The following is a 27610-nucleotide window of genomic DNA, read 5'->3' on the forward strand; positions in this document are numbered from 1 at the left end:
GACAGCCACAGAAGGCCTGTAACCAGAGGTCTGACAGGACCTCTCTGAACGCCACACATGGTGCCACCCTCATTCTTGGACCCTACCTTTTTGGGTCAGGTGACACCAAGGCCTTTCCTCTCCCCCTTCCTATAAGTGAGCCTCCTCCTGGTTTCATTTACCTTTATGCCCATCCTTTACCCTACGGGAAATAAGTTAGCTTATTCTATTTGGATAGAATTAGCTTATTCTATCCAAATCCCCCTTGAACTTTTATTGAACCTGCCTTTCCAAAAACTGTGTTTGTTTTGCTTTTGTTCTCAGGCTGCAGATCAAATGGCATGCCAGCCACCTCCTTTATGAAACTAGGTTTGGCCTGTTAGTCACCTCTCACTATTCCCCATATCACCTGGTCCCCAGTCTCTATCTGTGGTAGGCAGAATAATGACTTCCCAAAGATGTCCACACCCTAATACCCAGAACTTGTGAAAATGCTCCCTTCCACACAGAAGGGACTTTGTAAATGTGATTAAGTTAAGGGTCTTGCGATGGAGAGATAATCCTGGATCATCTGGGCGGCCCCAATGTACTCACAAAGGCCTTGGAAGAGGGAAAAAGGAGAGTCAAGCAGAGACGAGAGTGATGCAGGCCATGGGCCAGCCTCTCGGAGCTGGAAAGCACAAGGAAACGTATTCTCCTCTAGATTCTCCAGAAGGAATGCAAGCCTGTTGACCCATTTTAGACTTCTGACCTCCAGAACTATAAGGTAATAAATTTGTGTTGTTTTAAATCACATTTGTGGTAACGTTACAGCAGCACAGGAAACGAATACACCATCCTGTCTGTGCCCCCCTCACCCTGAGCCTTCTTTTAGGTGACCCAGTGATCCCTCAACTCCACTCTCTGCCCAGCCCAAACTCTGTTGTAGCTTTGCCCATCCTTTCTGTCCTTAATCCTTTCTGAAACTCATTTCTCCATCTGTGCTCTGGAATTCACTCCCAGACTTCCTCTAGTACCTTATTTTATCTAATATTTTCTCCCACAACCTCAATCACTTTATTCTTACTGGATGTTGTTAAACCCTCCTTATTTCTCCTAAACTCCCACACTCGTGCGGTCATTTCCTACCCTTCCCTTCCACACACAATAAGTAATGGATGCCTGCCACTCCCCACTTCACCCCACAGACCACTGCCTCTCGTGGGTCACTGGTGAGTCCCCAGCTACCAAATCCAAGGTCAATTCCCATCTCCAATCTCCTTTAACTCCCTAGATCTTGACCCTGTTGAGCCACTTTCCCTCTCTGGAGACCACACACATCTTTTTCCTTGTTCTTCATGGTCTTCACTCTCTTTGGCCTCTTTTGTTCATTTATTCATTTCCAGATTCAACAATGTTTTATTGAAACCCTATTAGGTGCCCAGCACTACGCTAGGGAGTTCATACAAATATGCAGACACACTCTTTGCTCCTCAAGGAGTTTAAGGTGAACTGGAAGAGATGGACGGGGAAAAAATAGTGACAATATATTATTCTAAGGGCAAAAGCAAAGATGCATACCAGGTAACAGAGAGGTGCCCAGTCCTCTGCCCGACTTCTAGCCTTACTGCTCAAAGTGTGGTCCCTGAAGCAGCAGGGGCAGCATCACCTGGGAACTTGTAAAAGGGCAGAATCGGGGACCCCATCCTAGACCTATTGAATTGAAACCTCTGGGGGTGGGGCTTAAGCCTGCTCTCCAGTGTCCAGGTCTCCCAGCCCAGTCCCCACTTCCTGAAGACCATTTGCCCCTCTGCTCCACCTGACAAAAAGCTTCAACATCTTGCCTGATGCCACTCCCTTTGTGCGTCTTCATGGCACCTATTTTCCCCTAAGGTAGAACTCACTATCCCCTGCCCGCCGTTTATACCTTTCATAGAGCACTTATCACCCTGTTTAGTTCACTTTAGTTTTATGAATGTTTATTGAGTGCTCTCAGATACTGTACCAAGATGTGGGATACAAAGGAAAAGAAGAAATCATGCCTTACCACAAGAAGCTTACAGTCTATTGTGGTTAATTATGCATATGACCATTCTTGCCTGCCTTTCTTTCAATTTTGATGTTGAATCCAAATGTTCCAGGCTTCACCTTAGTGTTGACTGGTTTTTCAAGTGGTGGATATTGATATTATCAGGAAAATGGAGCGAAGATGCAGCCATATATAACCTTGGCTGACCATTAATCTGTACTGTGCACATGTCTTGGTGCCCTCCAGAATCCAATTCTACTTCCTCCTTCCTGGCAGCCTCTAGTTTCTATGTGAGTATCCTCAGGGTTCAGGAGAAGCTGCAGGGGTAGAGCATGTGTCTGAAACAGAGACTGTCAGGACTTTGGTTTGGATGTTGTAGGAAAGCATACTGCTTAGAGAACCCCTAGCCCCATCTGGAGCCCACAAGGAGAAATCCTACAGAAAATGAGAGCCAACACTGAGAAATCAAAAATCTGAGAAATGGAGATACAGAAGTTGCTCTGCTCACACATTTGAGCCCCTGATCAAGCCTCATCTGAAGGTTTTTCCCCATCGCATGTGCTAATAAATTCTTTTTGTTTAAACCACTGTGGGTTGGGTGTTTGGTTACTGATAATCACAAGCATCCTAATTATTACAATCTTTTACTTGAATCCAAAGAACAAGTAATTTGCTATCTAGAAAGTGAGCCTTTGCTCTCACTGCAGTCTGATTTCCCCATAACTCAAGGCATGTGTAGGTCTCCCCCTTGGCCCTATCTGAGAAACTGTAGATTCCTAGGACTGCACGACCACACTGACCTTTCACTAAAGCTGTCCTGCAATGGCTACAGATTTGCACATTGGTTGTGTTTGTATTACTGTACTTGTGGTGGTTAATTTCATGTGTCAGCTTCACAGAGTCAGAGGGTGCCCAGATATTTGGTTTAACATTACTCTGGGTATGTCTGTGAGGGTGTTTCCAGATGATACTGGCATCTAAATCAGTAGAATGAGAAAGCAGATTGCCCTCTCCAGTGTGAGTGAACCACATCCAATTTGTTGAAGGCCTGCATATGACTGCTTGAGCTGGGACATCAGTCTTCCCCGGGCCTCAGGCTGGGACTTACACCCTCAGCCCTCTGGTCCTCAGGTCCTTGGACTGGAACTATATCACTCGCTCTCCTGGGTCCTCGGCTTGCAGACGGCAGATTGTGGGACTTTTTAGCCTCATAATTGCATAAGCCAACTCTAATTCCTCATGATAAATATGTATGTATGTATGTATGTACAGATAGATAGACAGATTGATTGACAGATTCATTCTATTGCTTCTGTTTCTCTAGAGAACACTAAGACAGTATCCAACTTCTGCCATTACCTCCTCACTTTTATGATTCTAGAAGAAGTGAATGAGTGCTTTTATGTAAAGGTGAGCATGCACAGATACATGAGAGAGGAAAGCTGAAGCATACCTGCTGTCCACATACCCAGAAACAGACCCGGTTGTATGAACCATCAGGTATATAACGTAAACTTTACCTCCGGTTGCTTCCTCTTTGCAGCTACATGCAAAAGCCGTAAAAGATGGTACTGTTCTGGTTGTTCCAGCTGAGACATCAAGGCTAGGAGTTCTGTCAGGTGTCTGTTAATTGGCTGAGGCTGCTTATCGTACACAGCAGGTAACACCCTCAACAACATGGCATTACCTGTTGAAGGAATAATAACAGAAATGATGACTTTATCAGCCCATGAGCCATAGAATACCATTATTATCAATGCAACAAATTTTGGACCTCCTCACATATTAAACAGCACAGACTAATGGCCAAATCCTCTGCTAAAAATAACATGGTACCTTATTCTGAAAAATCACTGAATCATTATTTAAACAGATTCCATAAAAGGGAATATTTTATGATATGATCAGCATTATTATCTAATGAAAATTTTTCCTGAGTAATGCACCATGGGGAAAAGAAAATTTGACAGTAACCAGACAACACCCTTGAGAAGGAAACAGTTCCAATAAAGAATTCCTGACGAAAAACAACATTTGGATGCTGTTTTAATGAAAACTAAGCGGTGACATAAGCATGAATCTAAATGAAACTGAACTAAAAAAAAAAAAGTGCAGAGGAATGTATTCGTGTTCCTGAGAGATATGGAGGCACGATTCAGACAACTGATACGTGGAAACTATGCCTTATTTTTACGAATAGTTAGAAAAGTAGCAATGCAAATTTAGATCCCCAATTTCTGCACTATTTCAAGGGAAGTTTACACTCAGGTTGTTTCTCACAGGTGACCTGCCTCAAAGACTTGTATGGACAACTGGGTTTAAAATGGCGGAACCTGAAGAAAAAAATATGATGTAAGGTTTGCAGGGACTCATCAGCAAACAACATATGGGAAACATCTGCTTATCATTTTATGGTATGGATTTTTTCGAAAAATCCTCTCAAGAACTTAAATGTCTCAGAATTTGTTTCTAGGGATTTCTCGAACAAGAATTTTCTTGCTTCTATTTACTTTAAATTTGGCTCTGTATATAGAAGACTTACACAGAAAGAATCAAATAAGCAGTGATTATACATGTGTAGACCCTTACTAAATGGTGGGGACATTTAGATATGAGGATTAAGAAAATAAGGCCAGAATTTTCAGAATCTCTATGACTAAATTTAATGAAAGGGTGATCCTGGGTCATGGTGAATATATCTTGGTGACGATAAATAATGAGAATTGCTTTTTCCACACATGGTTCATAGAATTAGTCTCAAACAGATTTTAGGCATATGCTCACAGACTCCAAGGTATTGGAAATATTCAGGGTTTTTTTTTAATGTAAAAAACATTGTTTTATTTTTTAATTTATTTTTGCTTATTTTTACTAATTTTACTAAGAGCTTTTTCTTAAAGGATCAGGAATTGTCAATGTCATGCCCAATCTCTACAAAGCACATTACCTCATAGAACTTAGCTATGTAGACATACTGATTAACTGCTAAAAAAGGTCACAATAAATGGAACTGTCATTGTAATTGAAGACAGGAACAATACTCATTAAAGGTCCTGGGACCCCTGAAGAGGGAAAACCCAGATTAGTCATCTTTAGCTGACTTGGATTTTGATCAAAGAATACAAAAATAAATAAGGGTTTTTTAAAAAATTTGAAACGATGAAGACACTTTGGTGTAGAAATCCTATAAATTTCATTCATAAACTAATATAGTCTTCTTCATTATGAAATATTTCAAGCCATTAGACAAATATAGGCAAAAATATAAGGACCACTGGTGTGCCTACCAACCAGCTTTACCAAAACTTAACCTTGTACCATAATTGCTTCCCACCCCACTCACTTCCTTTTCTCCCCAGAGGCAACCACCAACCTGAAATTGGTGTTTACCATCTTCGTGAATGTTTTTACACTTCAATTGTATGTGAATATATCAATAAGCATTTACAGTGTTCTTTGCATGCTTTAAAATTTTATATCAATAGTATATTGTACATATCTTTGTGCAACATATTTTTTCCCATCCAACATTGTATTGAAGTTTTATATCCAAGAAGTTCTCCTTCATTTATTCTCACAGCTGTATGGTATTCTATTGTATAAATATGCAGCAATTTATTCATATACTATATGGTTGGAAGATTTTTATTATTGTTATTATTATTATTTGCTTTCACCAATAGTGCTGCAATTTTTAGACTATTTCGTTGTGCATAAATGGGTGATATTCCCTTGGGTACTGATTCTGAGCTTAATGTGCTTAGAAATGACGTGGGCAACTTGTTAAAACACAGATACTGATTCAACAGATTGGAGGTACAGCCTGAGAATCTGAATTTCTAACAGGCTCTCAAGTGATGTTGATGGTCCCTGGACCACATAATTAAGTAGCAAAGCAGTGGGGTTTTCCCTCGGAGTTAAGTTTCTAGATGTTCCAAAATTTCTTTGCAACGTGGTTGTAGTAGTTTTCTATAGCTGCCATAAGAAACTGACAAAAACTGTGGCCCAAAATAACACAAATTTATTATCTTATATTTCCATAATACAGAAGTGTGGCATGAGTCTCACTGGGCTAAAATCCAGGTACTGGAAGGCCTGGGATCCTTCCTGGAGGTTGTAGGAAGGAACCGTTTCTTGGCTTTTCTAGCTTCTGGAGACCACCAGCATTCCTTGCTTTGGGGTCTCCTTCCTCCATCTTCAAAGTCAGCTACAGAGCAACTCTTTGATCCTGCTTCTGTCACTACACCTCTTCCTCTGCTTCTCTCTTCTGCCTCTCTTCCACTTAAGCACCCTTGTGGTGACACTGTGTCCATCTGGATAATCTAAGATTATCTCCTTACATGGTAACCTTAATTCCATCTTCTGTGCAATGAAACACAACATGTTCACAGGTCATGGGGATTAAGATGTGGATATCTTTGGGGAGGGGTTCATTATTCTGCCTACCATCACGATTATAACAATTTACATACCCACCAGGAGCATGAATGTTTCTGTTGCCAACATTTGGTCTTGACAGACATCGGTTTTTGCCAATCTGATGGGGTGTAAGGTGACACCTCATTTTTTGTTTTAATTTTCATTTATTTACTCACTTGTAAGGCTGAGCACCATTTTTATATGTTTTCAGGTCATTTCCTCTGCCATGATTTGGCCATTCATATCCTTTACTTATTTTCAATTGGGATGTTTGTGTTTTCTTATTGATTTGTAGAAGTTCCTTATTTATTCTGGATACTAATATTTGGTCTATTAGTTTTAAAGTTGCAATCCTAATGGAGTTGATTTTTAAATTTTTTATTTTATGGTTTTTAAAGATTTTGTTATTGAGAAATTTTTCCCTAATATAATGAATATGTTCATAAAAATATTCTACTATATTTTCTACTAAAAGCATTATGATTCTTTTTTAAATTTATTTTATTTATTTGGCCGCGTTGGGTCTTCGCTGCTGCGTGCAGGCTTTCTCTAGTTGCGGCGAGTGGGGGCTACTCTTCGCTGCAGTGCATGTGCTTCTCATTGCAGTGGCTTCTCTTGTTGCAGAGCACGGGCTCTAGGCGCGCAGGCTTCAGTAGTTGTGGCTCTCGGGCTCTAGAGTGCAGGCTCAGTAGTTGTGGCGCACGGGCTTAGTTGCTCCGTGGCATGTGGGATCTTCCTGGACCAGGGTTCGAACCTGTGTCCCCTGCAATGGCAGGCGGATTCTTAACCATTGTGCCACCAGGGAAGACCTATGATTTCGTTTTTATGTTTGTCTTTAATCCATCTGGATTTTACTTTTTGTATATATGAGGAAGGGATCTAATTATAAATATATATTTGTGTGTATATAAACAATTGTCCCAGATCAATTTATTGAGTGGCCAACTGTTTCCCTTCTGATTTGTAATACCTCTTTCATATATAAAGTTTCCCATGTATCTGGATCTGTTTCTGGTTATTTGTCATACCTTCACCAATTATATATTTTCTTCATTACAATAACTTTATAATAAATCATTATATCTCACAGGGCAAATTTCTTCATCTTCTACTTCAAATTCCTCTACTTTATATAAATTTTACCATTAGTTTGTCAACTTCCTTGAAAAACTAGGTTAGGATTTTTTTCTTCACATTGAATATATAGACTAATTTGGAATAATTGACATCTCTGTGAAACTGAGTTTTCTTATTCAAGAACTTGATATATTCTTCTATCTATGTAATTTTTTTATGTCTTTCAAAGTTTTGTGATATTAGCTGTACCTTATATATCTTTTGTTAAATAGATTCCTAGGTATTCCATATTTGTTGTTGCTATTGTAAATGAAAGTTTTTGGTCTTTTAAAGATATCTTCTATTTATGTGCTGCATTAAGAAAGCAACTGATTTTTGTACATTGACCTTTCATCCAAGAAAGTTTAGTTCTTTTATTAATAAACTGTCTTCAGAGTCTCTTAGATTTTCTGCATATAGATAATCAACTTACAATAACTGATGAAAACTTCGTTTCTTTCCATCCTTATTCCTTACATTTCTTTTTTGTCCTACTTTACCGGCTGGGACCTCAAACACTTTGATGAATAGAACCAGTGTCCACTGGTATCGTTTTATTATTCCTGTCTTTAGAGAGTATGTTTCTAAGGATTCATCATAATGTATGTACATGTTTCTACACATTTTTGGTATTTAGATTTTATCAGTTTAAGTTCCTGTCTTTTTCCTAGTTTGAACATGAATGAGTGTTGAATTTTATTAAACGATTTTTCTGCACCTGTCCACATGACCATATGATTTCTCCTTTAACTTGTTATTGTAGTAAATTAATGAATATTCTAATGTTTAATCAATCTTATACTCTTAGAATACACTCAGCTTGGTTATGATGCATTTTAATGCATAGATTGCTGGATTTTGGCTCATACTTCATTTAGAGCTTTCACATCTATATCCTTAAATGAGACTGACTTGCAGTTTTCCTTTCTTGTACTGACCTTGTCTCTTTTTAGTATCATACTTACTAGACATATAAAAAGAATTTAGTGCATTCCTGCACACTCTATTCTCAGAGGCCGTTTATATAAAATGGGGATTACATGTTCCTTGCTTGGTAGAACTTGCTTATCAAACCTTCTGAGCAATGTTCCATATATTTCATCATATCAAAATTTAAATTATGTAGTTTAAATTTCCGTATCCTTTCGCAGTTTTTTGGCATTTGAATGATCAGTTATGACAGAAGTGAACCTATCAGTTATGAGAAGTACGTTAAAATCTGTCTTTATGATTATGGATTTGTCAATTTCTTCTTATAAGTCTGTCAATATTTGGCATATTTTTTTGAAACTACCAGATAGTTCTGAGATATCTTCCTGGTAAAGCATTTCATCATAATTTAATTTCTCTCTTTGCTTTAAAGTCTACTTTTAATAAAGATGTTAAAATGAAAAAAAAAATCCCTCAGCAAAAATAAAAAATAAAAAAAAATAAAGTCTACTTTTGACTGATATTAATACAACTATGCTAGCTTTTTTGAATTGCCCTTGTTTGGTATATTCTCTCACCACTTTTAAATTTTTTTGTTTTCGAGATTTCTAGATTCTTATGTTTTATGTGTGACTCTTGTAAGTGACTTATAGCTGGACTTAAAAAATATTTCTATCTGACAAACATTTGTCTCTTAACTGAAAGTTTGTTTCATTAATATTTATAGTGATTACTGGTATATTTGGATTCATTTTTACATTACATTGTGCTTTTTACTTATCTTGCTCTGTCTATGCTTTTCTTCCCTACTTCACTGCTTCCTATTGAATAGGTCAAGTTTTTTTTTTTTTTTTTAATTCACTCTATTCCTTCCATTTGGACATTTTATTTCCTTTTGGTTTTGGTGGCTGTCCTTTAAAAGACAAACATTCTTGAACTAACAAAGAAAAATTAATTTTCCTGTCTTGAACAATGAAAGGATTTTAGAGTTACTTTCTTAGCTCTTTCTTCCAGTTCCTTAATATTCTCTTCAGCTTCAGCCTAATTTGTCATTTAATCCATTCCTTGAATGTTTTAAAAATTTCAATTAACTTTTTTTTAATTCTAGAAGTTATATTTGATTCTTTAAAAAACATCAGTGTCTTTTTCTTTTTTCATGTTTCCAATTCCTTCTTGTAGATCTTAAATCACTTTAAACACACTTATTTTCTAGTTTCTAGCTGATATTTTAAATAAGTGAAATTCTTGAGGGAGGGGTGTCTAATCCCTTTTGGTTTCTGTTGGTTCTAATTTATGGTGGATTGTTCCCTCATATGTTTAAATAATTTTTATTATGAATTTATTTTTAATAATAAATATGTGTCAGACAGTATACATTTGAATCTGGAACATGTATGAGGGCAGGCCCAAAGTCACAAACTCTCAGAGACCCTGTAGAGTTCAGTCGAAGAGAGCTATGCTTACTTCTCACTTTCTTGAGCTAGGGCAGAGACCAACTGAAATCCAATAGGTAACTCCTCATCCTGCCCTAAGCCTTGTTCCCATATGGCCATTAACACTTGGTTATCACAGAACGGACAACATGTTCTCCCCTTCACCTCCCCTCGGGGGAGGGGGCCTAGCATCAGCTCTTGGGTCTGTTTTTGGTTCCCTCTCTTTGGTCTCTGGATATCTCCCTTACTTTATTGGAAGCTTATTTGTACATTTTAAGTTCTTATTATTATTCTAATGTAAACACATTTCTAGGTTTTTTTTTCACCAGAGTTTTCAGCTTATATAGATCTCCATATATTGGCAGAAGCAGGAATCCCTAAATTTACTTTAGAAATATGATCTTTGACTCTAAGCCTAGTGAAATAATATATCCACATAATTTCAGGTTATGAAAAGAAACACACCTAAAATCAGTTAATTCCTTTTCCCCAGCTCCTTCTCATTCTAGGTGTACCAGTTTTGCTGTGTTTGTCATTAGAAAGTCCATTTATAAAAGTATAGTTGCAACTCCAGAAGGATTAAAAGTGGAATAACTCGGAATGGATTTGGCTTCTAGAGCCATACAAATTTTTACTGTGTTGGTTTATCTTGAAATCAGAGTAACTTTCACAGTTTAGACCTGTAAAACTGTGTACAAAGAAAAGTGAAAAGAAGTTTTCTATACATAACGGTGGTGAAACAATGCGAGTGCACACAAAATGCTGAAATGATGCTCTTGCTTTCACACCTCTATGCCTGCTGAATTATTTCTCCCCCTAATACCCCTCCCCTCCCTCTCATCCTTCAGTGCTACCAATTCAAGTTACAACAGCTAATCCCCAGGGGGAGACAGTCCTAGCCCAGTCTCCCCACCTCTTTCGCCTCTGACCCTCTTCCAATTAATCTGACTGCAGTGCAAACCTTTGTGGTTTACTATTGTGCAACTCCCCACGTCTCCTTCGCCCTCCCACCCACCCCTCCCCCCCCAATTCAGGGGAACTCCCGTGAACGCAGTGCCACTGGCATTACTCATTCATCCCCATTCAGACCTTCCCCAGCATTTATTAAGGGCTCTCAGCTCCTGCCTCTCACTCTCCTCCGCTGCTTCTCCACTCACTTGAGAGCCTCTTGTCTCGTCCCCTCCCGACGTCTGTGGGAAGAACTTTGTCTCTTCAGCAATGCATTTCCCTGTGATTCTGTTTTGTGCTCTCTGGTCTGCAGTGTCGGCCGAGAACTCGGATGAATATGAGCTCATGTATGTGAATCTGGACAATGAAATAGACAATGGACTCCATCCCACTGAGGACCGTAAGTTCATTTTAACTGTTTCTCTGCTAACCCTAATTACATATCCGCCTCTTTGGGTCTAAGTATTATACATATATTTTGTAGCCAATGAAATAAGCAAAAAAATTAGTTTGTTTTACAAAAGAGAAAAGCACGTTAGGGAAGGGAGCGTTTTCAAAAAGTTACCTCTGTCAGAGATACATAATGGGTCGAACTGTATGAAATCGCCTATATTCTCGTTTTGAGCTCCATGAACGGCAATTTCATAGAGTTCAACTTCATATAAACTCGCATGGTTTCTGTCATACTCGAGATATTTACATGCTGGTTTTTTGCAGGTATCCTGAAAGGAAAGGGGGGGGGGTACTGGGGATGAGTACTTGGGACCACCGAGGGAGGTCGGCATTTTACAAGGCACACCCGAGGAGGGCCTGGGCGGGTCGGTAACGCGTGTGTCCCGTTCTCTAGCTACGCCGTGCGACTGCAGTCGGGAGAACTCCGAGTGGGACAAGCTTTTCATCATGCTGGAGAACTCGCAGATGCGGGAGGGCATGCTGCTGCAGGCCACCGACGACGTCCTCCGGGGTGAGCTGCAGAAGCTGCGGGCCGAGCTGGGCCGGCTGGCGGGCAGCCTGGCGAGGCTGTGCACGCCGGTGGCCCCCGCCGAGGCCAGGCTGGCCCGGGCGCTGGATGAGCTGCTGCAGGCGAGCCGCGACGCGAGCCGCAGGCTGGCGCGCCTGGAGGAAGCCGGGGCGCTGCAGCCGCAGGAGGAGGCGGGGCGGGCCCTTGGCGCAGTGCTCGAGGAGCTGCGGCAGACGCAGGCCGACCTCCGCGCTGTGCAGGGCTGGGCGGCAGGACGCTGGCTGCCAGCAGGTGAGGACGCTGGACCGGGCGGGGACCCCCACGCGGCTTCGTTCTCGGAGCGCGAGTTGTGGGAAGCCGAGTCAGCCTACCCTCTACGGGAGGCTTTAGTGAGAAGAAACACACACACACACCCTTCTGTTTCTCCATGCATGGTCACAGAGCTCAGACACACCATACAAGGCGGGAAAATTGCTTTCAAAAGTAGTCTCCAGTCCCGAGGAATCCAGAGGATAGATGTGCACGTAATCATCACAGTCTTGAAATAGACGTCAAGGGGCCCCACACTGACACCCGATCCGACCAGGCGTTACAGGAGCTCTATTGGCCGGTTATAACCGTGACCTCTCTCGGTGTCAGCTTCCCTCCGTTAGGGATTTCCACTTCGTCTAATTTTAGCCGGCTTCTCTCTTTAGGGGAGCTCTGGTTCCCCGCGCTATTTCAGGGCACAGCCTAATTTTTAGGAAGGTTTTCCAATCCCTGGGCTGGCCCCTCCTCCCTGCCTGTTCCAAACAAAAGACTTGAGGCTGAATCTGATCTCCCAAGGGGTCCCCCCAGCCCTCGGGTCTGTGAAATGAGCGCCAGAGTGAGGTCCAGGGTGTGAGGTTTGGAATAAACCAGAGGCTGAGGGATCCAAAGAGAGACAGTAAGATGTAGGAGCCAACTGGTATCCAGGTGGCACCCCAGGGATGAGGAGGATCAGGGTGAAACAGGAGAGAGGCAGTTCAAACCAGATGCAACCTGTCGAAGTCCCATGTAATACTAAGTGAATTTTCAAACACATGTGAGCTCAAAATAATACATTCGAAAGACAGTTCAAGGAAATAAAGAGTAGATTTGGAGCCAAGTAACACTCCTTTGTAAGTCAAAATTTCTAAGAAATGGTGATGTAACAATTGTGGGTTACATTAGAAAATCTGTGTCCTATGTAAGAAAATATGACTTACACTTTTCCTGAGCATCTTATGAACAGAAAACAATTACAAAAAGCACCATCCTTTCTTTATGTCCAATAAAGCAACTCTTATTGGATGGGGTAGGAGAAGAATCATGCATGTGTGAGAGCATGTTGCATTTAAAATTGCAGAAACCATACCAGAATATGAGTCTTTCCTAAATAACTGAGGACTATCAGTACAGAACATATTTTTTAAAATATTAAGTAGGGCTTCAGAGGGGGGAAAATCATAAAATCAAATATACAATAGATCCTCAATGTAAGTGACAAGGAGACAAATTATAATTCTTTAGCTGTTTTAATGGATGAAATTTCTTGTCTTTTGCAAACCATGTATAAATCATTGTACATATCACATACCAGGAAAACTGAAGAATTACGCTGTTTCACTTCCACCTCTGCATACTAGTTAGAGCAGAAGAGGGATGTATTTCTGAATTCAAAAATGTTAATTTCTTATTATAATACATCCTCTACTAATACTTTTACCCACATGCTTTGATTTCTTCTCTCTTGGTTTCCTGCCAGCTTGGCTCCTAAGGGATTCCTAATCATTCTGTTGTCAGCCTCTTAAGAACCCGGTTTTAATTCTGTTTGGTCTTTGATAATATAATCAGAAAAACCTATTAGTTAAAAGCCATTTCATGAGAGAGTTTCTGACATTTTAAAGACATATCAAGAGCCTCAATCACTGGCCCCCAAAAGAAGCCACAAAAAAACTTGTCAACATGCAGTTCTACTCCATGAACTCACATAACCAGTGCAGCCAACAGGGGAAGCTGGGTCTCTGAGAAGCAATCAAGAAAGGCTTTGGAATGCAATCCTAACTGCCTGGGCTTATTTAAACAGGAAATCAGTTCATGAGATTGTAGTTGGCACCCTCTCTGAACACTACTGAAACATTACAGAGAGTATGTCAAATGCCCATGCATATGGTGATCTTTTGTTCCATGATCTTTGATTGATTTAAATAACATAGCTAGAAAAGCATGTACCTACCAATTTCATCTGAAAAAAGAATCAACACCTCATTAAAAATTAATTTAAAAAAATCTTCAGAAATTCAAATTATTCAGTGAAAAAGTTAATACCAAAGTATGACAGGACCAATTTTGTGCTTTAGAATGATAGTTATTTTTCTAGGATTTTCTGAACCTCATTATCTTCTCTGACTATTTCTAAAGGATAAGGTCCATCTGCTTAATTTTTTCAGGATGGAGCCTAGCCTTCAGCCACTTGTAGGCAGTTAGCTTAGTTTACCACACTTTGCGTGGATATTTGGTTCCTGTAAGTTCTATTCACCAGTTAGTCTTTAAAAGCTCTGAGAGTTTGCTTTTTAAAGGTATCTTATGGTAAATCTTCTTTAGGTTGTTATAAACTGAATACCTAGCCCTACTTTAGATTTTTTAAAATTCTTTCTTTATATGGTCTTTTATGCATATATGAGGTTAGCACAAGGCAGAGCTCACTTGTTAAAGGCTTTAGCACATTATTTCCTAGAGACACCTAAAAGGTCTTCACTTCAGCAGCTGCAGCTCCCTGACTTGGCCATGTGACCTGGAGATGGACAGAGGTGGGAATTTACTAAGCTCCCAACCCCCAAGTTTGGAAGTCTCCTTCTAAGTGCGTATTAGCAGAAATATATACTCTATCCGACCCCTCGGAAGAATTCACTCTTCCTTAAAGGTTTTCTGTTACGGCTTACATAGCATTTATAAGCATGTGGACAGAGTAAGAATTTTTAAGCATATCTTTGGTCCACAGAGCTCTTCTCGACTGCTACATGCTTGTTCTTTACGGACTTGCAGAATATTACAAGGAGAATGGAAGAGCCTTTGACAGATAACTATAAAGCCTGGAGAGACTGTGGGGCTCATCGAAAGCAACACAGCTTACTAGTAGTAAAACAAACTGAATTCCAGCTCTTTTAGCCAAATCCAGGGCTTCTTCTACCACTAAGAGGCAATGCAGTGTGCTGGTTAAGGGTGTGGCTCCTGCTGCCAGAGTGCCCAAGTTCAAACCCAATTTTACCATTTCTCTGTGTGCCTTCTTTTCCATTTACATGCTTCTGAATGAGACAGTTGATTTTCCTTATTCCTGTTTTCTTTCCTTTATAGAGATTTTATACTTGGGCCCCTCAAGTCATAACATATTGCTGCATATAGTTTTTAACCGTAGTCATTAAAAGGCCCATCCTAAAATGCCTAACTGCCAGAATCATTTCGGAATGAATTTGTATTTTCTTTCATATTCTTACTCCCTTGCTACTCTAGGTTGTGAAACAGCGATTTTATTCCCCATGCGTTCCAAGAAGATTTTTGCAAGTGTGCATCCAGCAACACCAATGAAACTTGAGGCTTTCAGTGCCTGCATTTGGGTCAAAGCCACAGATGTGTTAAACAAAACTGTCCTGTTTTCCTATGGCACAAAGAGGAATCCGTATGAGATCCAGCTGTACCTCAGCTATCAGTCCATCGTGCTTGTGGTGGGTGGAGAGGAAAACAGACTGGTCACCGATACTGTGATTTCCCTGGGAACGTGGACCCATCTGTGCAGCACCTGGAATTCAGAGAAAGGGCACGTGGCCTTGTGGGTAAATGGTGACCTGGTGGCCGCCACTGTAGACATGGCCACGGGTCACGTTGTTCCCGAAGGAGGAATCCTGCAGGTTGGCCAAGAAAAGAACGGCTGCTGTGTGGGTGGTGGCTTTGATGAGACATTAGCCTTTTCTGGCAGACTCACGGGCTTCAACATCTGGGATCATGTTCTCAGCAATGAAGATATAAGAAAGACCGGAGGAGCAGAGTCCTGTCACATCCGGGGCAATGTGGTTGGGTGGGCAGTCACGGAGATTCAGCCCCACGGAGGAGCGCAGTACGTTTCTTAAGTGTGGTGAAACTCTACTTAAAGCCAAAGAAAGAAACTCACATTTTAAGCATATGCCACTTGGGAAGGTCTAAAAACCTGAATGCATTACTAAGAACACTTGAGACTAATGAAGGAGAGAGTTGAGATCAATCTTTATTTATCTTGGCAAAATACTGAATAAATAGTCGAAGGGGAGACATTGGAGAAGGCTTTTGGGGATATTGTTACTAGACTTTATGCCATGTGCTTTCAGATTAATGCTGTGTCTTTGTCAGATAAACTCTCAAATAATGAAAAAAGACTGTATGGTTGAACAGAAGGACAATTGTTTTACTTTTCTTTGGCTAATTTTGTTTTGGCCAGAGATGAATTTTACATTGGAAGAATAATAAAATAACATTTGTTGTCCACTGTTCATTGTATTTGGTACATACCTTATTATGAAAAAATGATGATAGAACATATTTATACTACCATGTGACTTAACAAATACAAATGTAGTGTGTGTTATAATCAAATGTCATTTTTTGAGGAGATAGTTATATAAGTTATATTGTAAAATGGTTTTGTATTAATTTTATTGAGACTATTTTTGTAAATCTCTTCTGTAAATAAAATATTTTATAAAAATGAGTCCATGTCATCTAATTATAAATTTAAAATGTTTGGGAGCAAATCCACACTTTTTTTTAATCTAAAGCAGGCAATTAGTTTTCAGATACTAATCTGTTATGTAAATAGTAATAGTTACTATCGTTAGAAACAAACTATAGAGTTGTTTTAAGCATTGGCTTCCTATAAATCATAGGCAAGAAATATGATCTTGGCTAAGTCAATTCATCTCTCTGGGTTTTAGTTTCCTCAACTGAGAAATCAAGGAATTGAAGAAATAATGATTCCTTCCAATTTGATGATGCTATGAGCATATACAACTTTCTGTCCCATGTATACAGGGGAAAAAATATGAATTATATTCAGAGTTCCTCAGATTCACATGATACCTGCAAGAGATGGTTTAGGACTGTTATTGGGGAGATCTAAAAATCTGGAAAAGAAACAATGACTTCTGCCCTTAGTACACATCCCATTCTCTTACGCATAAAGGAGAGAACAGTCAAGTCCCTTCAACCTGTAGATGGGGAGATAACTCTCTACCACACTAATGTTCTCTTCCTGTAGAGGCGACGCAAGCAAGGGCTGACAGAAGAACCACAAAGCCACATGTGAACATCAGTAGGAAATGTGGTAGAACCACAGTGATGATGTGTCCACCTAAAGGTAGGACCTGAACAACCACAGGTCATCTCCTGTTCATGAGGTGTGGAGAAGGGAGCCAGGAGTAATTGTCAAACCACATTTTGTAACTAACTATCCTGGTCTTGTCTAGACAAGTTATTTAACTCCTCTGGAACTTCTCAGTAAAAGGAGGGGGTTAAACTCTTAGTGTCCAGGGCTTCCCTGGTGGCACAGTGGTTGAGAGTCCGCCTGCTAATGCAGGGGACGCGGGTTCGTGTCCCGGTTTGGGGGGATCCCACGTGCCGCGGAGCGGCTGGGCCTGTGAGCCATGGCCGCTGGGCCTGCGCGTCCGGAGCCTGTGCTCCGCAGCGGGAGAGGCCACAACAGTGAGAGGCCTGCGTACCGCAAAAAAAAAAAAAAAAAAAAAAATCATAAAAAAAAAAACAAAACAAAACTCTTAGTGTCCAGTGAAATTCTATAAATCTAGGAATCTTTGAAGATATACTCATGGTATCAATACAGCTTCACCCTACTCGTGAGACCCACAAAGCCAGAGTGAAGTGTCTCAAAGAAAATCCTTCCCAGTTTTGAGGTCACAGGTCAGTCTCAGACACTCGGAGATTACATAATTCAAGGTTACAGTCCCTGTTTAGCCACTGTCTATGACTCTGAATGCTGAGCTGAAGGAGGAAATACTTGACCGAAACTTCAGCAGAGAGTTAGGCATGCTTTCAATTCCTTTTCACATTTCAGCATGAATTACATCTGTTCAAGAGACCCAAGATGATGCTGGCCAAGAGATATGCAAATTCATATGCTGATAGAGTTAAATGTAAGGGAACTTTTAATTTTTAACAGGAATTACATGTTGAAGGCAGAGAAGAAACAAACTGAAAAAAAGAAAGTAACCCTTGAGTTACTAAAGTAGAAATTACCTCTGCTACAGCAGTAAATCTGGATAAGTGTTCTAGGGACTTCTAATTGTTCCCTGATATCGATTTTCCCTCTTTTCCTAAGTAACAGAATTCTGGTTTTAACGGTATGTATGGCCACTCGGAGTAAAGTCTCTATTTTCCAGCATCAATTGCAGCTAGATGTGGCCAAATGACTATGTTCTGGCTGATGGTGAAATAACGAATGTGATTCCCTTTCCCTTCCTCCTTCTGACCGATGGGAATATGTTAATCACGGCTGGAATTTCAGCAACCATCTCTTAGATCAAGAGATTTAGCATAACAATATAGAATAAGCTTGGGCCTTTAATATTATGAAGCTGTCTTGCCAGCCCTAGGCTGCCTGTCCCTGTACTTCTTTTACACAACAACAACAAGAAAAATACACCTTTATCTTTTCTTCAATCCACTATTGGTTGACCACTTAATCTAATCCTGATCCCGTGGAGCAATTTTTCGTTTTAATAAAAAAGACCAAGCACTTTATTCCCTCAAAATACTCAGACTATATGTACAAAATACACTTTACAGTCTCAGGAAGCTGGCTATCTGACTCTTTTCTTTACACTAATAGCATTTAATGAGTTTTAGAATACACAGTGTCAGCAAAAGGAGGAAGTAAGAAATGTGTAAAATAGTGATAAAATAATCTAAAGAGAAATATCAGTGTGCTGGCTTAGTCTAGCACATTGGCAAAGAGTTTCACTCACCAGGATGGTTACTGAGAGCATCATCATATTATAGCACAGTAAAAGAACTGTGCAAGATGGCTCAAGTTATTCAGAGGAAAAATTACATGTATAACTAATATATAATACATGTACAAAATATAAAATATTATGTATGTGTGCTAGAGTGACAAACTGTCCTGGTTTGCCTAGGACCAACCCAGCTTTAGTACTGATAGTCCCCTGTTCCAGGAAATCCTTCAGTCCTAGGCAAACTGTGACACTTTGTCACTCTAGTACCTACATATGTATGTAAGTAGAGCAACTTTTTTGCAGAGAGAGTATCTGAACAAGATAGAGTTGATATATTTTCCTTGTCTATTGCAATGTGAGTTGGCTTTTAATTAAGTATTAATTCCTTTAAAAAAATCCAGAACAGTTGACTATTAAGTATATATTACAGAATATTAGAGCTAGGTATTTGCAATTACTCAACTAACTTCACTTTAATAAACAGATTTGAAAACAAAGAAGAAACTATAATTGATTTTTATTTCATCTCTTCTTAAATTTTATATTAGAAAGCTCTTCTTTGAGAAGCTTACTAAGGCCAAATGTTTCCAGAACTGTATTTTAGCCACTAAGAAACAGCACTCAAAGACTTCCCTGGTGGTTCAGAGGTTAAGAATCCACCTGTCAATGCAGGGGACATGGGTTTGAGCCCTGGTCTGGGAAGATCCCATATGCCGCGGAGCAACTAAGCCCGTGCGCCCCAACTTCTGAAGCCCGGGTGCCACAACTACTGAAGCCCGCGCCTAGAGCCCGTGCTCCGCAACAAGAGAAGCCACTGCAATGAGAAGCCTGCGCACCACAACGAAGAGTAGCCCCCACTTGATGCAACTAGAGAAAGCGCACGTGCAGCAATAACGACCCACCACAGCCAAAAATAAAAAGACAGAAAAGGAAGGAAGGAAGGGAGGGAGGGAGGGAGGGAGGGAGGGAGGAAGGGAGGAAGGGAGGAAGGGAGGAAGGGAGGAAGGGAGGAAGGAAGGAAGGAAGGAAGGAAGGAAGGAAGGAAAGAAGGAAGGAAGGAAGGAAGGGAGGGCACTCAAAAAGTTAAAAATCTTGGTCAAAGTAATTGTATGTGTTCACTTATATATTCCTGGATTCAGTGAACTTGAAAACTCAGATTGCTGACCCTTGCATTTGGTTTTATAAATCTGGAGTATAGAAGAAAGCTTGCTGGGCTTGGGGTCAAAAACACAACATTCAAATCCTAGCACCATTACCCACTAACTATAAAATGTCAGGCCTGCTAACTAATCTTTATGAATCTCAAATTAGCCAAAAAACTGGGGATAACAGGACTTACCTACCTTGCTGAAGGGGCATTATGAAAATGATACAACAAGAGATAATGTATCTAAAAATGCTTTATAAACCCTAAAATAATTTTTGAAATGAAATAGTTATCATAAAAATGTTTTTCAACTTGTTCCCAGTGGATTAAATAAAAAATAAGCAAACAAAAATACAAACAAATAAATATAAAGATTCCCTTCCATTGTGAGTAAGTTATTCTCAGAGTTCGGCCCATGGATGCTTATAACTGTGCAGGCCTTATTCTACTTCACAGCAACATCTGCTGGTGAAGTCAGGAAGGTGCAAACTCTGGCGTGCATCAGATCCAAGACTTGGTTAACGATTCAGAAGAGATTCTTTTCTGATTTAAGATGTGTCTCTATTTCTTGTTGCACATTTGTATTGACTTCTATAACATTATATTTAATATTTCCCTATATCTATTAATATTCAGGTTGAATATTCTTAATGAGACTACTTTGGTAGCCTGTTTTCTAGAATATTTGATTAGTAAATTCTTTCTCAACAGCCTGTAATATGGTGAACTTAAAACCTTTTCCTTGAAGAATAACTGTATCATGAATTTTTAATGGCTAAGTATCTCCCCAGAAATTACGAAACTATACAAATGGATGTGATTCTGCCTTTAATATTTTAATATGGGCTTGGTATAAAGCAGACACTCAGTGACGACAATAACGATGATGATGATTATGATGATGGTGATAAAAAGAAGAATCATGGTAACCGCTGATGAACTGTGGGCCCGGCACTGTGCAAAGTATAGCTGCTTTATCTATTTAAGCCTCACATCCACACTATTTGGTACATATTATCACTGCCACAATAAACGGGGGGTTAATTTCCTATCTCGATTTCTCTGAGACAGCTCACCAATCAGTGGTTTGAACTTTGTCTCACATTGAGAAAGAAATGAGGTGAATTTATCATAATTAACTAGACAGTCTTTTCTAGGCCATTGCCAGGAAGTCAGAAAGGAATCTGGACTCTTGCTGAGACAAGATTACATTTCTTTCCAAAGACTTTCTACTTAAGTTTCAAATCATTTGAGGTCATCTTGTGATTTGTGCCAGAGGACCGTGTAAAAGGCATATTGACAGAGAGGAATATTTCCTTATTATGATCACTGATTCAGAAATGCAGATGAAAGGACGTCACTGTTTTTAGTTTTGATAGTAGTGGTGTGCATTGCATCAGAGTTCCAAATAAAAATTTGGAAAGGATTTCCCTATAGGCTCTCAAATAATCCCTTACAGTTGGTGATACCCTCATTTTAGGGATCACCAATAATATTGTCAACTTCCTAGGTGAAAGATATGCTAACTCATGCTGCACTAAGCATTGGTTGTGCTTTTATATTCCAGTACTGGACAGGTTTAACAAAGCATTTTCACATAGCAAAGAACAAGTTTGAAGAATTATTCAGGACACTGAAAAACATATCTCCCACTCTGAAAAGGTTCTGATGTTACAAAATATTAAATTGCCCTGATATGATTTAAGCAGAAAACAAATTAATTACCCAAGGGACATCCTTGTCTTATCTTTTTAATTCAATGGGAAAGCATTCAACATTTCCTCATTAAGTATGATTTTAGATGTAGGTTTTTGCAGATATCCTTTATTAGATTAAGGATGTTCCCTCTATTGCTAGTTTGCTGAGAGGTTTTTTTTTGTTTTTAATCATGAACAGACTTTGAATTTTACAAAAGGAAAGGATATATATATATATCTTAGTTATATACATATATATATATTATATCCTCTTAATGTTTCAGGAAGTTCTCCAAAATTCCTAGATTGCATTCTTTATTTTTTTTCATGAATGGATACAGAATTTTATGAGATGCTTTTACTGATCAAATGACTTTTTTCCCTTTTAGTCTTTTACCGTGGAGAATTACATCTTGACTATTGTCATCCTTGAATTCCTGGGATAACTTTTATAAAAAGAGGATAACAATAGTTCCTCCCTCATAAGTTATTAGGAGAATTATATGAGTTAAAAGACTAGTACCTGGTACAGAGCAAGAACTCAACGAATGTTAACTATTATATTCTTTATGCATTGCTAGAATCACTTTGCTAAAATTTTTGTGATTTGTGCATCTCTGTTTATAATTAGGATGGGTCTATATTTTCCTTTCTTATATTGTCCTTTGGTATTGATATCATGGCTATACCAGCCTTATAGAATTAGCTGGAGAATGTACTTTTTTTTTTAAATTACCACATTAATTTATTGTCAACACAGCTAAGTGCAGGCAGGCATATATAATAACATGTGTAAACTACCAAGCAAGCAGAATAAAAGGGAAACTGTACTGTGATTCACCTGCAAGATACTGTGCACGTACTCATTAAAGCAGTATTTTAGGTTCTGTTTTGTAGTTTCATTAATATTGTTATACAAAAATCTGTGCCCATACATTCCCATAATGCTTTGTTTTTTCATCTTTATTGGAGTATAACTGCTTTACAATGATGTGTTAGTTTCTGCTTTATAACAAGGTGAATCAGTTATACATATATATACATATATATAGCATATATACAGTTATATATATATACACATATATATAGCATATATACATATATATAGCATATATACAGTTATACATATATATACCCCCATATCTCATCCCTCTTGCATCTCCCTCCCACCCTCCCTATCTTCTTTTTTAATTATATGAAAAAGTTTAGATAAGACTGTAATTACTCCTTGCATATTTGTTCTGATTTGCATATAATACTAAATGTGACAGGCTTTTTTTTTTTTTTTTTTGGTGGGTTGATTTAAAAATACTGACAGAATTGTCTTATTAGATATAGGGACATTCAGGTTCTCTATCTCCTTAGCGTTCAAGTATTAATACAAATCAAGACAACATTCTGCTCGTGCCTTTAATCCTTTCTCCAAAAAGAAGGACTTTCAGAATTTCCTTCTCACTGGGAGAATTCAAAGAACACAAAACAGACAAATGGAGTCTAAGCAATTTGAATAAATGAATTCATATTTACATTTACTGTAAAAGTAAATAGTATTACTCATATACAACCATTAATAATGGGAAGTAGTAAAACATTGGCTTGGAACTAGCCTTCAGGGATAAATATTTAACCCCATTTGACATTCTCTCATGATTTATTTAAGCTTAAAGGACGCATTTGGTTTGGAATTAGGGATAGACATGTATATAACACAATTGAAAAAATATGATCAATGGAATAACACCAACCAAGGGTAAGGGGTTAGTTGCCACTGGTACACCACAAGGCTTGCCTGGCCCCATTGGGTCTACCTTTTCATTACCGTTTTAAAATGAAGATAGAGTGATTCTGTTCATAAAATTTACAGATGACAAGAACCTTGGAAGAATTGGAGATATATTGAAATGGAGGATCATTATCAGTGAGATCTTGGCATGCCAAAGAAATGAACTGAATCTCTTAATAAGTATGAAGGGATAAAAGTAAATATTTACATAAGGCTACTTTTTGGTACCCAGTATTAATTTACAACACTGTTGGCTACAGTCCTGGATTTTCAGGTTATCTACTCCTCATCCATATGGTTCTGCTGAGTTTACTATCAGCTCCTGCTCTGAGGGTGGCTCATGACCCTAGTCCGGCCAGTTGAAGTACTGTATCTCCCAGCAGCAATGATGGATTGGTTCAGAAATGGGCATGTGGTCAAACAGGGACAGTAAGACTGGATATGGAGTTTCTTTTTCTTAACTGGTATTCATGATGATGTGAGCTCATGTGAGATCTCATGATGAGAGAGGCCCATTATATGAAACATGAAAGTGAAACCAATCCACAGGAAGCAGAACCGAGTAATGACTTTTTGGGACCACATTTGAGTCCTGAATCAATCCATATGGGAAGTCTGATACATTCATGCATTTTTCAGTCATGTGTGCCAGTAAGGAGTTCCTCCTCCTTCTTCTCCTTCTCTTCCTCTTCTTCATCATCATCATCAAGCTATTTATACCTGGGTTTCTGTTACTTAAGCTATAACTAATTGGTAAAATGGGATAATAATAGGACTTCTGTTATGGAATTCTTGTGGGGATTAAATGATTTAACCAGTATAAAATGCTTAGTACAGCATTTGGCATAAAGAGAGCATGAAATAAATTCTAGCCATTGTAGTTATTACTGTTATTATAATTATTATTGTTATCACTGAATGGATGACAATTTTGTGGGGATTCAAGCACTGCCCGGGTAACTGAGCTGAATCAACCTAAGATTCTACAATTTTACAATTCTAGTCTAATAAAAGCAGATCAAATCAAATAACTCTAACACTTTAGCATTTTCTGCAGAAGTAGAAAAATGGGAGAATAAGGATTAGGATAATATAAATCAAGGAGGAAAATCGAAAGGGGAGAAAACTACATGTAAAGAAAAAAGAAATCCCAATGATGCCTCCTAAGGCTGTTTTGCAGGGGATATATGACAAAGATTTGCAGAGCAGGAAACTTACTACTCAGAGACACAAAGATCCCTTCCATTTTGCAAATCAGAGTTTGATAGGCTTATGTGAGTGATTGCAGAGTTTTACACACACATCAGTCCTAAAAATCCGACCCTGAAATATTTAGTCCCAACCTTTTATAGGTTAAATTTTCATTTATTTTATGATGATTTTCATAGTGCCAGATCAAATAAACGAAATCATTTGTTTATTTTAAATACTAGCCGTTAATTCAGAAAGCGTATTTTGCGTTTCAAAAGATTTCTTTGTCATTGAAAGTGCATTTCAAAAAAACAAAACAAAACAAATACATGAGTTAAGTTCTTGGCAGGTGCAAAGAGACAATTCCATTTTTTTCCCTCATAAATCAGTTACTTGCAAGTCTAACTATCATGGATTTAAAATGTGTGGCGTGTGTGTTTGTAATTTCTATAAAATGTGTACCAAATATGTAGTCAAGGTGGTGAAAAAAGCATAATTGTTTTCCTGGACTTTTAACAAATTTAGATCATGCATAAAGAGGAATTAGCAGTTCAGTCCTGTAGCCAAACCCCACTGTCATGGTTGGGGTTCAGACAAACTGGGCATCTGGCAGACCACTGGGGTGGCTGGTCAGATGTCCAGGGTTGGGGGCAGGTACTAAGAGCTCTTCTTGGGAATGTCTGGTATGGTGAACAAAATCTTGGTCCTTGGTGGGCTGTAGAAATTTTGAGAACTGGTGGACTAATTTGTTACTAGCCTGACTCCTGGGTGGATAGTTGAGCCCAGGGAAGAAAGAGAGAGTTTTAGATCAAATGGAACAACATATTCTACTGCGAACTCAGTACCATACTTTGACACTGGGAGCCAAGCAACCTTGCTCTGGCTGTCTACCAAAGCCTAACACAAAGGGGAAAGACAGGTTCTCTTCCCCATCCTACCACAGTGGACTGAGGACTGGTGGCTTCTGAAACTTCAGGGGTAACAGCACAAAGGGACAGAGGCTGCCATCCCAGGCAGGACAGTGTGGGGCAAGTCCATTCCTGGGGCCTCCATGGTAGCAGTCCACAGAGTTTGCTGGGCTCAGAGTGGCAGAGATGGGCATCACCACACTATGCTGTGGCAAGAAGAGAATACTGGGGCCTTTCAGAAATACTTGGTCTGGGAGCACTTTCCAGAAGGCGGATGCTCCATTTGAGTATGTGGGCCTGTGGCAGTCAAATGTGGGCCAAGATACTCATGGACCTCAGACATTATATGGCTGGGGATATTTGGGTACCTATCAAATAATACCATATATTGCTCTTTGATCCCAAACCAAAAACAAACAAACAAAAAAAGGTTTCTGATAGATCTAAAACCAAAGGAAAACAATACAAGAAAAGAGAATATTCTGACTGCACTAACTTGATCTCTTTCATACAAATAGGAAAACATTAACAGGGATGTCCTCATTTGATACTCTATGGTAGTATTTAACACAATTATAAATCAGTCCCAAATCGTGTTCACATTTAAGAGGTCTTTACACATTCTCTGGTGTATTTTATCTAGCATTTTGTGCTTTTGGAAAACAAAGGATGAAGAGCTTTTCCATCTGCCACCGACAGCAGTGGGACACATTCCACTTAGTACAGACAGGTTCTGCACAGTTGGTAGTTGGACAAGATTACCAGAAGCACGGAAAACACAGTTCTCCAAATGAGACACGAAGAGTTGAGAGGAAGCGTGCGACTCATCTAATGAGTCCAAAGAATTCATCTGCCTGGTGAAGAGACCCCGACTCAGCCAGCTCAAGTAACCTTATCCATGTTCCCCAGCCACCTAGTGGCAAAGCAGAGAATCTAACGTACCTCTCAATACTCAAAGTCTTACTTTCCACAAACCATAACTGCTTCATGAAAATACTTTAAAATGATTGTTAAAACACGTCCCCAAGCTCAGCCGTTGCACCATACCTTGGAGTATGCTCTTTACTATAACCTCTGTGTGATCGGCCAGGAGGTCTGCCTTGGTAATTGCAGCCAGGGACAGGTAGTTGGACATATTCCTGCACAGTTCCTTGTTGCCTCTGTGGAGGAATTTCACTGCAATAGGGATGGCTAATGCCATCACAGGGGGCCGGTTGTAATTCTGAGGAAATATAAGAAATCAACAAATAATAAGTGGTTCATTCTTTATTCATTTATTCATTCATCCGAAAAATATTTATTGAGCTAAGCTCTCAGAGTGCAGCTGTGAAAACACAGGGCCCGCCTTATTTTCCTTGTATTTGGGAACTCTGGGAACTCTTGTTCTTGTTAGGGAGACTTCGAGGCAAACTGGCGCTTAATAGCATAGGCTAATGAGGGCCATGATAAGGAATGTGCAGGGGGATAAGGGAGCAAAAAAGGAGCGCTTAATCCAGTCTGAAGGGGGTGTCAAGGAAGACTTCCTGGAGGAGGTGATGTCTTCCCTGAGACTTGGTGGATGAAGAGGAAATGGCTGGGAGATAGCTAGGAAAGGAGTGGACAAAAGGAAAAGCGTGTGTGAAAGCAGAGAGGTGAGAGAACTTGTGCATCTGAGGAACTGTAAATAGTTCAGTATGGATGATGTGGGGTACACATGGGAAAGCTGGGGTAGGAGATGAGAGAGGGGACTGGAGAGGTAAACAGGCTTGATTATGAAAGGTCTGGCACCATGCTAAGGAGTTTGGAATTGATCTTTAGGGTGATCAGGAGTCACTGATGAGAGGAATAACTTAGATTTATACTTGAGAAAAAAAACCTACGGAATGTTGAATCAGTTGCTTCCTGACTGTATGTTAAAAACTAAAGTTTCGACTGAGATTCGGAAGGAAAAAGATGAATGAACGTAAGGCTAAAAACTAAAGGAATTCTGGATCCTGAAATAATTCTCTTTTTGATGTACTTTGTGACTGAACATCAATATCCTTACATACACAATAGTGCCATCAGCATTCAATTACCTAATTAGGGAATACTATTTGGAAAATACAAATTGTTT

At 39.3% G+C, this 27610-nt stretch overlaps 2 protein-coding genes across 4 annotated transcripts in view; one reads left to right on the top strand and one right to left on the bottom strand.

Annotated features, from left to right (window-relative positions):
• The window catches only part of VEPH1 (ventricular zone expressed PH domain containing 1), a gene marked incomplete at its 5' end in the record, with an annotated part of 209297 nt that overhangs the window by 146832 nt on the left and 34855 nt on the right, over positions 1–27610 (bottom strand). For all 3 annotated transcript variants that reach the window (XM_082655111.1, XM_082655110.1, XM_082655109.1), the window contains 2 exons: positions 3508–3674; positions 26563–26737. In XM_082655111.1, the coding sequence (XP_082511237.1) occupies positions 3508–3674; positions 26563–26737 (342 nt within the window). The remainder of the gene's footprint in view (positions 1–3507; positions 3675–26562; positions 26738–27610) is intronic.
• Positions 11104–16367, top strand: PTX3 (pentraxin 3; the record flags this gene model as incomplete). The annotated part of the gene is made up of 3 exons (XM_082655600.1): positions 11104–11233; positions 11681–12085; positions 15305–16367. The coding sequence occupies 3 exons, from the start codon at positions 11104–11106 to the stop codon at positions 15916–15918; spliced, it is 1149 nt and encodes a 382-aa protein (XP_082511726.1). The 3' UTR covers positions 15919–16367.

The sequence above is a fragment of the Grampus griseus genome (assembly GCF_964374135.1).
Source record: "Grampus griseus genome assembly, chromosome: 5".
Classification (NCBI taxonomy): Eukaryota; Metazoa; Chordata; class Mammalia; order Artiodactyla; family Delphinidae; genus Grampus; species Grampus griseus.